Source organism: Pelmatolapia mariae, linkage group LG14 (assembly GCF_036321145.2).
Source record: "Pelmatolapia mariae isolate MD_Pm_ZW linkage group LG14, Pm_UMD_F_2, whole genome shotgun sequence".
NCBI classification, from domain to species: Eukaryota; Metazoa; Chordata; class Actinopteri; order Cichliformes; family Cichlidae; genus Pelmatolapia; species Pelmatolapia mariae.
In genome coordinates this window covers 4,493,108-4,510,091 of record NC_086239.1, presented here as the reverse complement: position 1 = coordinate 4,510,091, position 16,984 = coordinate 4,493,108, and the positions used below count along the sequence as shown (strand labels likewise).

The following is a 16,984-nucleotide window of genomic DNA, read 5'->3' as shown; positions in this document are numbered from 1 at the left end:
CTGGAGACTATAGTGTTATTGTCTCTTCTTTGATCCTCCAAACCTTTGCAGATTTGATAAAATAGCCTCACACAGTTTCTACATTCCTCTTTTTCACCAGTGACATAAAAACAAGAGCTTGTTATTTTGCATTATATAAGAATTGATTTGAATGGAAATCTGGAACTTTTAAACCTGCTGTATTTCACATAAAAGTAGCTACTGTGTTTGATAGTTGTGCTAATATTGCTATCACTACCTCCACTGCAGAGATTCAAAGAGTTAAGAACTTACATAAAATGGCATCCACGGGGCAGTCGTCAGTCTCCTAAAACTCAAAGCAATCATAATACTTGTCTCCACATTAGAGTAAAAATAAATACAGAATGTAAAGAATAAATATTCAGACATAAAAAAAATGCATATAAATCATTTCTGGCACAACACCAGGACAGGACCAACATAACCTGCTGCCCCAAAAATCACTGAACCTCAACCCCGATGGACGGTGACAATGCCATGGTTCAGTTTCATTACCACTGGAATTCCAGTGGCTTCTCCAGATCTGTCTCAAGATTCCTGGATTGTCCTAGGAGAAAAAACAGAGGTCCCAGCCACACCTCTACAAACTGAATTGGCCCAGCTGATGGTTGGACTATAGTTAGTAAAGGTAAGGATAGTGGCAGGCATTGAGTGAGTTCTTCATTGGATCCACTGCAGTTTGCTTACCAGCCTGGCATCGGGGTGGAGGACGCCATCATCTACTTCCTGCACTGAGCTCTGACTCACCTGGAGAAGCCTGGAAGCACTGTGAGGATCATGTTCTTTGATTTCTCCAGTGCTTTCAACACCATCCAACCACGACTTCTGAGGGACAAGCTGGAGCTATCAGGAGTGGACCACCACATGTCCCAGTGGATACTGGACTACCTCACAGGACGCCCACAGTATGTGAGGACACAGGGCTGTGTCTCTGATACGCTGATCTGCAGTACGGGGGCCCCACAGGGAACTGTGCTGGCACCGTTCCTCTTCACCCTCTATGGCAGAGTACAGACAGTGGACTCTGGACTTTGTGGACTGGTGCCAGCAGAACCTCCTGCTGATCAATGCCGGGAAAGCCAAGGAGTTGGTGGTGGACATCCGGAGATGCAGACCCACCACACTGATACCAGTGAACATCCAGGGAGTGGACATTGAGATTAAGTGCAGCGGTCCCCAACCTTTTTTGCGCCATGGACCGGTTTATGCCCGACAATATTTTCATGGACCGGCCTTTAAGGTGTCGCGGATAAATACAACAAAATAAAACTAGTACCGGTACCGAAAAAAAGATTTATTCATAACACACCTGAAAAGACCCAGGAAAACTGAGTTAACGATAAAAACGATAACAAAATAATGCTGAAAACCGATAAAAACCCTGAAAACCATACATTTCACACCTGAGCCTCAACTCTCGCGGCCCAGTACCAAACGACTCACGGACCGGTACCGGTCCGAGGCCCGGGGGTTGGGGACCGCTGAGATAGTGGACTCATATAGGTACCTGGGTGTTCACCTGAATAATGAACTAGACTGGAGCCACAACACTGATGCTCTTTACAGGAAGGGCTGCTGAGGCCACTGAGGTCTTTTGGTGTCCAGGGAGCTCTTCTAAAGACTTTCTATGACTGTGTGGTGGCATCTGTCATTTTTTACAGTGTTGTATGTTGGAGCAGCAGTTTATCGGCAGCTGAAAGGAAGAGGTTGGATAAACTCATAAGGAAGGCCAGCTCTGTTCTGGGATGTCCCTGGACCCAGTGCAGGTGGTGGGAGACAGAAGGACTCTGGCCAAAATAACATCTGTGATGGACAGAGTCTCCCACCCCATGCATGTAAATGCTGCTGAACTGCAGAGCTCCTTCAGTGACAGACTGCTGCATCCTCGATGCATGAGGGAGCGTTTCCGCAGATCCTTCCTTCCTGCAGCTGTCAGACTGTACAATCAAGACTGCTCCCAACAAACAGATGTTTACATCCGCGCTGTAACTTGCTATCTTATCAACCGAGTCACACTACAACCTGGGTTTGCCTCTTATCTGTATTTCATTTTATTTAATATTAATAACTGTACAGTACTCTGTTTTTGGTAACTATTGTCCTTGATGTAAAAAATTAAAAAAAAAATTATATTTATGTTATGTTTATGTGTTTTTCTTGCTGCTGTTACAACCAAATTTCCCCTTGTGGGACAATTAAAGGATTATTCTATTCTCTATTCTGGGCAGTCGTGTTCTGTGAGTCCTGAGTTTGGGTCCAATCTCCTGCCTGCCACACAGCACATCATGACAGTAACACAAGGGTGAACTAAAAGCACGGAGAAGGAACAACAACACTGACAGAGAGAAACACAGGGCTTAAATACACTGAGGGAAACAAGGGAATAGACAGGAGGGAAACACAGCTTAGAGAAATCAGACTTAATGAGACAAGGGAAGCAAAACCAGACACACTGACATGAGACACAGACTTTCAAAGTAAAACAGGAAGGACACGACAGGCACAGACGCAAAGTGGACAGAGCAGAGGGAGCTCAAAATACAAAACAGAAACCAAAACACTGGTAGTAATAAACCAAGATGAAACCAAAGATTGATATTATTAATAATAATAATAATAATAATAATAATAATAATAATAATAATAATACAGACCAAAACACTGGGTCACTGACCCAGGACCGTGACAGTTACTCCTAACATCAATCAGATATCCAGCTCAAAAATAAATTTGACATCCTGGATGTCTAAGAATTCCCCTTACTGACCTTTTGTTTCCCTGCACCCAAGCCATCTTCATATAATCCACAAAATGAATGTCTGCCTAAAGTAATTTCCAGTGTTTCTATCTTTTTTATATAGATACTTTAATTCAATTTTATAATTAAAAGCTTCTAAAAAGTATTTTGTTTTACCTGAAATCATTTGTATACCTAAAAGTGAAATTTGATATTCATCTTCAGGGTTATTAAACAGAATTAAATTGTGTTCAATGAAATTGTTCTACTGTGATGGTGCACATATGCAGCCAGGTGTGTTCCTGTGTGGGCCCTTTCCTCTGGTGTCTGTCTCTGGGCAGAGCTCCCATCCTCTCACCTGGGCAGCTCACCTGGAGCTAGTCTGTGGCAATCAGCAGAGGTTATTTATGACCAGCGTCACCGTCCCGGTGCCTTCGTCAACTCACCTCTGTTGGTAACAGGCTCACTCTTCTCGCTCTGAATCCACGTCCTTGTATGACATACCTTGCTTTCTATAGCCTCTAGCTCCGTTGACTCGCCACAGCTCCACACTGCAACAGAACTCACCTTTTGGACACTGGTCACAACCCTCACTGGATTCACACCACACTTCAGGAAGAAAATACCGGCCACACTCACTTGCCTGCCCTCTTGCCACTGCAGCTCACCAGGAGTTCTGGAATTCAGGTCAACCTGTCTTTGTTGTTCTCAGCCCGCCACTCGGACCTCTGCCTCTCCAAGCCTAAGACTCCATATGCATAAAGCATATGATGGCGCCATATGAGCTCAAATTCCACTGTTATCTCTGAACCAGACCGTACACCTTCTCACTCCCTTTTCCTCTCTCCTGAGTGTGACCTTGCGACCACCACGCCACCAGTCTCCCCTTGTGTTACCTGCCTTAGGCTACCATGTTAGAATCCTTACCACACGCTAGGTTTCCAGGTTATGTCCCCCCCGTCAAGTATAACTCTTTTTTGTGTTAAATAAGGTTTTGTATTACCCTTAGGGCACCTCCTCGATTCAGAGATGGACTTTCCCTTTTCACGTAAATCGCCTCCTTGGCAGTTGTCCTTCTCTCCTGGATCAGCTGGAGCTTTCTTTAGGCGCCTTCCCAGCTTTGACAAATGTCCAGCTGGGATAACCACATTTACTCAGGGCCTTCTTGTAGTAATTGCTACATAGTGGAAAGGGGGTGGGATTAAATAAGCCTATGCTTCTTCCTACTCCTTTTGGAACATGTAAGTTATTTATAATTATTATTGCTTTGTTTCCTTTCATTTTGCTTTGTCTCTTTTTTTTTCCCTCTCTGTTTATGAACTATTTTAACATGTTCAAAATAAAGATTCAATACAATAGAGATGAACAAAACTGATATACATCATAATATTTGCTAAACATCAGCTGCCTGAATCTGGCAGGATCTGTAATCAACTCGCATGATGGCATGTTTGTTCGCATGCAGAATCGTCACCACAGAGTTCAGAAACAGTTTATTACAATTCCTGATTGCTTTGTTTACACATATCTTAGGGGAGTCTAGTCTGACGCCCACGCTCTCATAATAGTCTTCAACATACTTCTGCTGTTCCTCAGCTGTTTTTACACTTTCTGGGTAACCAGATGGCTGCTGCTTCAATTTCAAAAAATGTTTTGACACAGTTTTAACAGTGTGTCAGTTTTGTTAGTAAAATGCCACACTTTACTGATGCAGACAATCTGATACACTTTTTCAAGTTCAAAGGACAAACTAACAATTGTCTCTCACTTTAACCATGCACACAATCACTGTGCTGGTTCTGCTCCTCGGCACAAGTTCTGCAGCGCTGCAGCCGACTGAGCGTGTTTGTGGCAGCAACCATGATAAGTGTTAATAAAGAATGCTAAAAAGCAAGTGTGTGTGGACAGGTCTGCCATGTCATTATTACACCTTGTTTAACAAAGTATTAACAAAATAGCATTTAGTGGAAGATGAATGCAGCCACGCACTTTAATGTGTTCAAACAGAATTTCTTCTGTCCATCTTCACACAAAACTTGTCATGGCCCTGAGTCCGTGAACTCAGCGATTTTGGTTTTGTGTATTATTATTATTGTGAACTGGCAATCTGGCTTTTGGTTTTTTGCTCCCTCTGTTGGCCCCTGATGATAGTGTTTGCCCTGCCTCATCAGGTTCATCAGGTCCAGCTGTGTTCCCCACCTGTGTGTAATTCCCAGTGTTCTTCAGTGTGTATTTAGGTTGTGTGAATTTGTGTGCTGATTACTGGTCAGTCTGAATCTACCATGTGTTCTCCCTGCTGTCATCCTTCATGTATCTCCGCTCTCCTTCCTTCATGTTCAGATTTGCTGTTTAGTTTCTCCCAGTTCAGGTTACTTTTAGTTCTGTTTAGCCATCCTCGCCTTGTGTTTTGTTTTGCAATAAACCTCCCCCACGCATCTCAGCAAGTGCCTGTGTGATGGCTGCATGCAACCACACAATTGAAATACTTGATCTTTTTGTCTTATGTTTACATTATTATATATTATATTATTTAATATTTTGAGTTTACCTGTAATGCATGACAGCACTAAGCTATAGTCCAAATGGTGGCATAGACTCTGTTTTGCATTGTTTGTTATTTTATATGGGTACATGTTATATTAATTATATTTCTGTTTATTTTCTGAGTTACCTGGCCTCCGCTCCAGTCCTTCCTGGTTTGGCTGAAAGAGGAGGCTGAGGGTGGAGCTGGTTTAAATGCAGAAGCCAATAAAATGGACTGGACCATCTATTGCGATCATGTAGGGGGAATGGGGTTCTCCTTGAATGATGGTTAGCTGTTATCTCTCTAGTTTTCACCTTTGGTGTATATAATGGTTTACACTGTTTCTCATTTGAGCAGGTCAGTTTGTTGAGTTATGTTTTGTTAAGTGACTTTTGAGTAGAGTTTTGTTAAGTTAACCTCTTTTATGGGCCCACTTGGTTCTTAAAAAAAGTTTATTTTTGTCGTTTTGAGTTTTTGTAATCACCTTGTCCTTTTTGGGGTATAATAAAACCCATTTTTTGAAGATTACATTTGTGCCTGTGTGTTCCTGGCTGCTTGGTTCATGATAGCCTGCATTTGGGTCCTGGTTCATTCCTCCACACGGCTCACTCCGCTAGCCGTGACAAAACTGGCCTCATGCAGCGATACCTGGTCTCAAAATGATATATTATGTAATTTAATGAGTTTTTTTCATTTCAGTAGGCTGAATAAAACACTCATGAGCCATGTCACTGGATAGCATGTGTTCTGCATAGAGTTTACACACGCCGCACATTTGTATTCTGTTTTTTCTTTTTTTGTCTTGTATATTTTCCAACATGATCCACAGTATTTCATGCAAAGCTCACAACCAGAACAGGTGAAGTAAACAACCATAAAAAGGACATTTTACTTGAGAAAAAGACATGCTGTTTAAACAGTCACAGTCAAAGAGTCACATTATGTTTTCCCAAGGTAAAACAAATCCAACAAAGCAACTTCTAACATGCAAAAACCAAATAGGTCTTCCACTCCACAATTAGACATGAAAAGACTTTATTCTCCATTTACCAAGTTAAAAAACAAATCCAACAAGGCTGCTTCTAACGAACAAATTTACTTTTTAGATCATTGTCTAAAAAACCAAGTAGGTCTTCCTTTAAGGCTTCTCTGCAGTAGGATACAGCAACATTTAATAATTGGATCCTCCGTCAATAAAAATAATTCCTGTTTGAAAAAAGCACACTAAAAACCGAAATAGACACTTGATAAAAGAGATAAAATATTGAAACCTAAGTAAACACACCCACTAAGTGGAGACAGGTGTGGAAGTTACGTGCACGAGCAAAGCTGGCAGTTATATTTTTCTCACTACAGTTACTGGACTCATCTCGAAGAGAGACGAGGCAGCCTACGAAGAGAAAGTCCTGCAGGTGGCAGCCTGGTGTTCAGAAAGCCACCTGGCACTGAACACCAAGAAAATCAAAGAGATCCTTGTATATTCAGGAGTAGGGATAGGTATCGTTTAGGTTTTATCCGATACCGGTGCCAAACCGGTACTTTTGAAACGGTGCCGGTGCTTAAACGGTGCTCGAACCAGTGCTTAAAGAATGGAGAATACAAAATTGGTCCAAAAACCTCTCATGTTTAGCTGTTTTTTTTGTAAAAAGATAACAATGTTAGCCTTTTCTGCAGCTATAGGGCATATATGGTATCACTCTTGGCTGGAAGCAGTGCTTAAACAATGGAAAAAACACAAAATTGGTCCAAAAACCTCTCATGTTTAACTGTTTTCCACTTTTTCTTTGGTCATTTTAGCCTTTTTGGCCAGGGTGAAGGGAGTATCTGCCATCAAACAAGAAGACAGCCGCATGTAACTACGACGGTGTTTGCTAGTTCACCTTACGTGCATTAATTTAATAACGTGGTTAGACTACTCAACGTGAATTACACACGAACAACATTAAGCTACTCACGCAGAGAAGAACGGCTGCTGCTGCCATCATCATCCGTCATCATTTCTGCTACACTGGCAGGGCTAGGGGCCAGGACTCTACTCTAAGGGTTTTTGGGGGATGTTGCTAACTCCGGGTCCGATAACAGGCACCACACCCGCAGTAGATGTGCCGGTGTGAGGTCTCGCAGCAAGCTATCAAATACGGCGCATTTCTCGGCTTTAAAAAAACCCGCTATGCGTCGCCAGGTGTTTCATCGGATTCGAGGTGTTACCTCCTTTGACAGTATCACAGTATCACCTAAAAGCACTTGTTGCAGGGTGCTGGGTTTGCATCTTTTGCTGTGAAGTACAGCCAGACTTTTGACCGCTTTGCCTTGGGCATTTTTAATCTGTAGCTCTGCTCTAAAAGAACGTACGTACCTGGGCCCGCCTACTATCCTCGGAAACGTAAAATGATTGGCTAGAATTGGCTCAGGAAAAAAAAAAGCACCGAAATAAAGCACCGAAATGTGCGCTGCTTTTCGGTCTGGTTACTACCGTTTATGTCAGAACCGGTGCCATCATGGCACCGGACACCGGTACCCATCCCTATTCAGGAGGCACAGCACCCACTTAGCCCCCCTGTACATCATTGGCGAGTGTGCGGGGAAGGTCCACATCTTCCGTTTCTCTGCGTCCTCATCTCTGCTGAGATGGACAAACAACACCACAGCATTGGTCAAGAACTTCATGAGGGTCCTCAGGAAGCACAACCTGCTACTGACCTTCTACTGCTTGTCCATCAAGAACCTGCTGACATACTGTATCACAGTATGGTACGGCAGGTGCACCATGGCAGACAGGGAGAGGCTTCAGCTGCCCTCTCCCCTCACTGATGGACATTTATACCCCACCCCCCGCCCTGCTGTCTCAGCAGAGCAACAAACATCATCAAGAACAGCTCCCACCCTGTTCAACCTGCTGTCCTCGAGGACGTGCTACAAGTGCATCAGTACAAAAACTAACAAACTCAAGAACAGCTTTTTCCAAAGCCATAACCACCCTGAGCTCATACATGAACTGACTACACAGTCTAACCCAGTGGTCCCCAACTCCCGGGTGCCGACGAGTCATTTGGTACCGGGCCGTGAGAGTTGAGGCTTGGGTGTGAAATTTATGGTTTTCAGGGTTTTTATCATTTTTTAGCGTAATTTTTTAAATCGTTTTTATCGTTAACTCGGTTTCCCTGGGGTTTTTCCCATGTGTTATGAATAAATCTTCTGTTTTTTGGTACCGGTACTGGTTTTATTTTATTGTATTTATCTGCAACACCTTAAAGGCTGGTCCGTGAAAATATTGTCGGACATAAACCGGTCCGTAGAGCAAAAAAGGTTGGGGACCGCTGGTCTAACCCGCCAACCCAAGGACTTCCCTCTATAGACAGACTATGCAATATTTAATCTGTTGAATGCTTGTGAAAGTACTGTATAATATGTGTACTGTGCAATACCATTACTCTCTCTGTCCAAATATCTGCTACCCACTGCATTTGATCATCATTACTATGCAATATTAAATACGTGCAATAACCCACACCGTATATAAAATCCTTATTTATTCTTGAAAATGTATACAGCACTGCAGAACTGTGCACATTACAGAATTCTTAAATAAATGCATTAACATGAAATTTCCCCTTGTGGGACTAATAAAGGTATATCAATATCAATATCAATATTATCAATATCAATAGCAATATTACCAAAAACAAACTTATGTGTAATAAATTCATTTGAATTAGTAATATATATATATATATATATATATATATGTGTATATATATATATATATATATATATATATATATATATATATATATATATATATATAGGTAGGATTTCTGGATATCAGCCACCTCCTCTATCTGCCGGTGGTACATACCGTGCAGGGACCTGTCCTTCCATGATGGTTCCTCGCCTTCCTCCTCTTTCTTGGGTTTCTGCTGCCTGAGGTATTCACTGAGCACGCTGTCAGTTGGGGCCATCTTCGTGATGTATTCGTGGATGTTTCTTGTCTCATCCTGGACTGTGGTGCTGACACTCACCAGTCCCCGGCCCCCTTCCTTCCGCTTAGTGTACAGCCTCAGGGTGCTGGACTTGGGGTGAAACCCTCCATGCATGGTCAGGAGCTTTCTTGTCTTTATGTCAGTGGCTTCTATCTCCTCCTTTGGCCAGCCTATTACCCCAGCAGGGAACCTGATCACGGGCAGGGCGTAGGTGTTGATGGCCCGGATCTTGTTCTTACCGTTCAGCTGACTCCTCAGGACTTGCCTGACCCTCTGAAGGTACTTGGTGGTTGCAGCTTTCCTAGCGGCCTCTTCATGGTTCCCATTCGCCTGCGGGATCCCCAGGTACTTGTAACTGTCCTCTATGTCTGCAATGTTGCCTTCTGGTAGTTCAATCCCCTCAGTTCTGACTACCTTCCCTCTCTTTGTTACCATCTGACTACACTTCTCCAGTCCGAACGACATTCCAGTGTCATTGCTGTATAGCCTGGTAGTGTGTATCAGTGAATCGATGTCTCATTCACTCTTGGCATACAGCTTGATGTCATCCATGTACAGGAGGTGGCTGACAACCGCTCCGTTTCGTAGTCGGTATCCTACCAGTGGCTGGACAAAGCTGGACTGAAAGACAGCACAGAGGCACTAATCATGGCAGCACAAGAACAAGCTCTGAGTACAAGATCCATAGAGGCTGGGGTCTATCACACCAGGCAAGACCCCAGGTGCAGGCTGTGTAAAGATGCCCCAGAGACAATCCAGCACATAACAGCAGGGTGCAAGATGCTAGCAGGCAAGGCATACATGGAACGCCATAACCAATTGGCCGGCATAGTGTACAGGAACATCTGTGCCGAATATAACATGGAAGTCCCAAGGTCAAAATGGGAGATGCCCCCAAGGGTGATGGAGAATGACCGAGCTAAGATCCTGTGGGACTTCCAGATACAGACGGACAAAATGGTGGTGGCTAACCAACCGGACATAGTGGTGGTAGACAAACAGAAGAAGACGGCTGTAGTGATCGATGTAGCAGTTCCGAATGACAGCAATATCAGGAAGAAGGAACACGAGAAGCTGGAGAAATACCAAGGGCTCAGAGAAGAGCTCGAGAGGATGTGGAGGGTGAAGGTAACGGTGGTCCCGTGGTAATCGGAGCACTAGGTGCGGTGACTCCCAAGCTAGGCGAGTGGCTCCAGCAGCTCCCGGGAACAACATCGGAGATCTCTGTCCAGAAGAGCGCAGTCCTGCGAACAGCTAAGATACTGCGCAGGACCCTCAAGCTCCCAGGCCTCTGGTAGAGGACCCGAGCTTGAAGGATAAACCGCCCGCAGGGGCGAGATGGGTGTGTTATATGTATATATATATATATATATATATATATATATAATTTGAATTAGTAATATACAAAACATACATATTAGCAAATGTTTAGTATAATATGGCTTATTATACTCAACATGGAACAGAGTGCTACAAAAGAACATACAAAACATAGCTCTACCTCATATATATTTAAAAACGTAACTATTCACAGTGAAACAACTTAGAGAATCACGCAACAAAAGAGATTAAAATATTTAATATATCCCTGTCTGGAAAAAATTCTCTTTGAGAAGACTAATATTTTACTGCGTTTCCTGTTGTCACTCATTTTCTCACCTTCCCAGCTTGTTGTCTGTGCAGTGGCTGTTCTCTTTCTCTCTCACCCTCACTCTCTTAAACTCGTACCTCCCTTATGCTTCTGTGTGCGTGTATGTGCTGGGTCTGTAACCCCTGCCCCCTTCCTGCTCAGTGGACCAATACCTGTTTGCAGCGGACACTCAGACGTCACGTAGTTGACCAATCACGTACGACTTGAACGGGGTAAAAATCAGGGGGCGGGGAGGGGAAAAAAGCGTATCCGATTCCTAGGCAGGAACCGGATTCTATCGTTCACTTCAAAGAGCCGGCTCTAGAGCTGTTTTGTTCCTGACCGACACGACACATCGCTTGTGTGAGCTTATGGTGGGTACTTTAACTTGCAGTCTATGGCCATTCCACCCAAATCACAACACTGACAACACTCCGATGGTCGCACTCATTCATGCTTTTCAAAAGTGACGAAAACATTTGAACGATATTTAATATTTAAGCTAGTTGTACTTTTGGGGGGGAGTTAGCTCCTCTTATTTTTTTATGTGTCAGGTTGCAATACGTTAAAAGTTTGAAACTTTTACTTTGAATGCGAAAGGTCTTAGTTTCCGGTTTGCTCCACTTTTTCTCGTTTTAATTTTATCCTTAAGAACAAGCTGGTTACAGAGACAAGCTGGTTTTTAGGTGTGTTTTTGTTCAAAGCAACAATAAAACAGGGAAAGTTTTCATGTTATTTGGGAAACATAACCTGTTGAAGAACCAACTCATACATACACTCAAAACTGTCATATTGCAGCTTCGGCTACTTTATATTAATTATTCTTAGTACACAGACACAAGTTAAACGAGAAGGTTTTGCCGCTGCATTTGTTTTATTCTTACATATCTTGGTGAAAGACACTGAACACTAGTAGCAGCTGAAGTACAAACACGGAAACTTGTCAAAGCATGCAGTGTTTGGAGGAAGCGCTGACGGCAGTGTGCGAAACGTCTTCAGGTCGCTGTTTATGACACAAGTCGCGCCAATGTGGTGGAATGGACGGAGCTGTGGACAGAGGAGACAGGTCGGCCCTCAGCAGCACGTCAAAACCAACAGGAGCTCAGGAAGCTCTGCACCAGTGCCGACTCATCCAGAATCTGGTGGACATCTCGATTAGCAGCCTCCTGTCTCTTAGGACAAGATGCGCCGCATCCAACGACTTCACCCGGCGGGAGATCCGTACTTTAGAGGTACGTTTAAGATCCAGAGGTGACCCAGGTTTCTACCAGCTGTTTATCCAGTCTTTTGCTTCTTTGAAAGCAAGAGAATGATTGTATTGTATACGCAATTTAAAGACATGCTACGCCATGTTATCTCCTAGATTCCGTGACATAGAAAAGGTTGTTCACTTTGTAGCAAGTTTTTATTTATTTTTATTTTATTTTTTTAAATTACCCTCTCATATTATATGTTAATATGACTATAATAACTATGAAAGGGCGAGGTGGATGGGGTGGGGCTCTCGAATTTAAAGTTGGGCAGTCACACAGGAGTTAACTTTAGCTTCAAATGCAGATTTCTTCAAACATTCGAAGAGGTATGTCACAGACGGTAAAGCACAGATTCAAAACAAACAAAAAATTATAAGGATGAACTGAATGTAGCTTCTTCGGGTCCAGGGTGCTCCTGTCAGTCATGCTCTCTCACTGTCTTCACTACTGTGGCTTTCTAGGACACTTCAGGAGGTTAGCATTTGTAACATGTACTTTTCCTACAGTGACAGCTCAAATATTTACTTTATCTCAAAGTCTGTTGCAACATTGATGGACACCACTTCCTCCCAAGGTACAAAAAGTGATTATTTGTCCCAGATAGTAAATGCAATATCTCAATATGCAGCTCACTGTTTATTTTCTGCAAAGCCATTCCTGCATTTGCCACCAACTTTCCAGTTTGCTCAACACAGCTCAGTTCTGTTAAGCTAAGGAAAAATAAAATGTCATTACATAGCACCAAATAATGACATAATTCATCACTGGGCCTCTTACATAGTAAAGTAAAAAGAAAAAGAAGTAAAGTTTATAATATTATAGAAAGAATCATTTTGAGTTAGCACTTTAGCACTCGATAGTAGGGAATCACTTTAATATTAACATTTTAATAGCTCACGTGACTGTGAGCTGCCTTTGGTTACTGAAAATGATCTCAAAATCCTTGAAGATGTAAAGTGAATATTTTGACAGCAATTAGCACTTAGGTTTGTATTATTATTTGTATACATCAAATCACATATAAAATTGTATGTTGAATCTTGACTGTAGCTCAGGAGGTAGAGCAGGTCATCTACTCATCCAAAGGTTAGTGGTTTGATCCCTAGCTGCTCCAGTCTGCAGGCCAAATATCGTTGGGCAAGATATGAAACCCGAGTTTCTCTACGACGTATCCATTGGAGTACGAATGTGTGTGAATGTATGATAAAGTGCTTTCAGTGCTCAGATATAGTAGAAAAGCACCATATAAGAACCAGTCCATTTACCATTTACCAACTAAGTATATGGCTGCGTGAGCTGCTAATATGCCAGATACACAATAAATGCACTACTTGCTCATACCTGGTATGGTGCAGAAAGTTAGAATAGACAGACCATCAGTGACTCTTAAAACCTTATCAGACATTAAACAAAGCATAACAATGTTCTTCATAGTCTTTAAAGTTCCCATATATAAAATGGATTATTGTATATGTGTATGTGTGTATATTTACACACATGTCTGTTGTTTGCCATCACCAGTTTGTCTGTCTGTATCTGAAAGTTCCACAGGATCTTAGCTCCAGTCATTCTCAACCACCCTGGGGGCGTGTCCCATTTTGACCTTGGGACTTCAATGTCATACTAGGCGCACAGATACAGTGGCTTGCAAAAGTATTCGGCCCCCTTGAACTTTTCCACATTTTGTCACATCACAGCCACAAACATGAATCAATTTTATTGGAATTCCACATGAAAGATCAATACAAAGTGGTGCACACGTGAGAAGTGGAACGAAAATCATACATGATTCCAAACTTTTTTTACAAATAAATAACTGAGAAGTGGGGTGTGCGTAATTATTCAGCCCCCTGAGTCAATACGTTGTAGAACCACCTTTTGCTGCAATTCCAGCTGCCAGTCTTTTAGGGTATGTCTCTACCAGCTTTGCACATCTAGAGACTGAAATCCTTGCCCATTCTTCTTTGCAAAACAGCTCCAGCTCAGTCAGATTAGATGGACAGCGTTTGTGAACAGCAGTTTTCAGATCTTGCCACAGATTCTGGATTGGATTTAGATCTGGACTTTGACTGGGCCATTCTAACACATGGATATGTTTTGTTTTAAACCATTCCATTGTTGCCCTGGCTTTATGTTTAGGGTCGTTGTCCTGCTGGAAGGTGAACCTCCGCCCCAGTCTCAAGTCTTTTGCAGACTCCAAGAGGTTTTCTTCCAAGATTGCCCTGTATTTGGCTCCATCCATCTTCCCGTCAACTCTGACCAGCTTCCCTGTCCCTGCTGAAGAGAAGCACCCCCAGAGAATGATGCTGCCACCACCATATTTAACAGCGGGGATGGTGTGTTCAGAGTGATGTGCAGTGTTAGTTTTCCGCCACACATAGCGTTTTGCATTTTGGCCAAAAAGTTCCATTTCAGTCTCATCTGACCAGAGCACCTTCTTCCACATGTTTGCTGTGTCCCCCACATGGCTTGTGGCAAACTGCAAATGGGACTTCTTATGGTTTTCTGTTAACAATGGCTTTCTTCTTGCCACTCTTCAATTAAGGCCAACTTTGTGCAGTGCACGACTAATAGTTGTCCTATGGACAGATTCCCCCACCTGCGCTGTAGATCTCTGCAGCTCGTCCAGAGTCACCATGGGCCTCTTGGCTGCATTTCTGATCAGCGCTCTCCTTGTTCAACCTGTGAGTTTAGGTGGACGGCCTTGTCTTGGTAGGTTTACAGTTGTGCCATACTCCTTCCATTTCTGAATGATCGCTTGAACAGTGCTCCGTGGGATGTTCAAGGCTTGGGAAATCTTTTTGTAGCCTAAGCCTGCTTTAAATTTCTAAATAACTTTATCCCTGACCTGTCTGGTGTCTAAATCCAATCGAGAATCTGTGGCAAGATCTGACAACTGCTGTTCACAAACGCTGTCCATCTAATCTGACTGAGCTGGAGCTGTTTTGCAAAGAAGAATGGGCAAGAATTTCAGTCGCTAGATGTGCAAAGCTGGTAGAGATATACCCTGAAAGACTGGCAGCTGTAATTGCAGCAAAAGGTGGTTCTACAACGTATTGACTCAGGGGGCTGAATAATTACGCACACCCCACTTTTCAGTTATTTATTTGTAAAAAAAGTTTGGAATCATGTATGATTTTCGTTCCACTCCTCACGTGTACACCACTTTGTATTGGTCTTTCATGTGGAATTCCAATAAAATTGATTCATGTTTGTGGCTGTAATGTGACAAAATGTGGAAAAGTTCAAGGGGACCGAATACTTTTGCAAGCCACTGTATTCCTATATACTGTGCTAGCCACTTGGTTATGACGTTCCATATATTTGCTACCTGCTAGCATCTTGAAACCTGCTGTTATGTGCTGGATTGTCTCAGGAGCATCTTTACACAGCCTGCACCTGGGGTCTTGCCTGGTGCGGTAGAACCCAACCTCTATGGCTTTTCTGCTTAGCGCTTGTTCCTGTGCTGCCATGAGTGGTGTCGCTGTGTGACAGTCCAGTGTTTTCCTGCAACTCGATCTCAGCCACTTCTTCTATTTGCTAGTGGTACATGCCGTGCAGTGGCCTGTCCTTTCATGATGTTCCTCTTCTTGCTCCTCCTCCTTGAATTCCTTATGGTCCTTTGATCATGTACAGTTCTGATATTCCAGGATCCATGTGGGGAGCACTGAGTCATAGGCTTTCTTGTAGTCAATCCAGGTGATGCATAGGTTGGTCAGTCTGGTCTTACAGTGAATGCTCTGTTTACCAGTAGCTAATGTTTTGCCCCTCTGGGTGTTTCTGCCAGTTCCCTTCTGAGCCCTGCCTTATGTCTGTTCATCTTAGCTAGTATGATGCCTGACAGGAGCTTCTGCCCACATAGCAAGCAGGTCTGGCCTGGATCTGGTATCAAGACGGCACTGCTGGCTGACTTCTGGCATGATAAGACGTATGTCATCACATAGACAGTGCCATCTATGCCAAGCCTGGCCCAGGCTTGGCATAGATGGCACTGTCTATGTGATGGCATGCCATATATGGCTTGATTGTGATTTTGTTTATGTGGCCCAGGCTCATAGAAAACAGGTCTTCCCTGGATCTGGCATCAAGCTGGTACTTCTGACTGACTGGTGTCATGGCAGGGTGTATGTCAACCAGATGTGGGCCAGGTCTGGCAATGATGGTACTATTTATGTTCCTATTTTCCTATTTTAGTTAGAACACCCAAATGCCATGTTGCAATACTATACTGCTATGGTAGCCAACGTTTCAAATGCAGGTTTGACAGGTTTGTGAGTGAACACTTTATCCAAAACCTAGTGACGGTTTACTCATCATTGCCAGTGGGTGGCTGTAGCTCAGGAGGTAGAGCAGGTCACCTACTGATTGGAAGGTTAGTGGTTCAATCCCTGGCTTCGCCGATTTGCATGTCAAGAGTGTGAATGTGTATGAATGTAGTTAGGAGGCACTCAGTTTAGAGAGATTGGGTGAATGTGGCATGTTGTATAGAGCACTTTGAGTAATCCGGGAGAGTAGAAAAGCACTATGTAAGAATCAGTCCATTCCCTGTCTGAATAGAGTTTTGTCATGTTAGTTTTGCATGTTCTGGCACATGTTGTTATTACATGGCTTTATTAAGGTACACATTAGGCTGACATCTGGGGCCAGAGCTGAAACTGTTCTGGGCCAGCACAGGACCACCAGTGTGTCTGCAACTGGCCTTGTGCTGGCCCATGTGTGGGCCACATCTGGCAAACCAGATCTGGTTTGCCAGATGTGGCTGATAGTTGGATGAGACCAGTGCCTTCTGAGGATCCTTAGGGATCAGGACTGTCTGGCCATTCTGGTTGCAACTCATCC

At 43.3% G+C, this 16,984-nt stretch overlaps 1 protein-coding gene across 1 annotated transcript in view; it reads left to right on the top strand.

Moving 5' to 3' along the window:
• The first annotated feature begins 11,233 nt into the window (after positions 1-11,233).
• Positions 11,234-16,984, top strand: part of LOC134641215 (kinase suppressor of Ras 1-like) — a 61,160-nt gene continuing 55,409 nt past the window's right edge. Inside the window, exons 1-2 of the mRNA XM_063493507.1 lie at positions 11,234-11,266; positions 11,892-12,124. Coding sequence (XP_063349577.1) covers positions 11,930-12,124 — 195 coding nt within the window. The 5' untranslated portion in view covers positions 11,234-11,266; positions 11,892-11,929. The remainder of the gene's footprint in view (positions 11,267-11,891; positions 12,125-16,984) is intronic.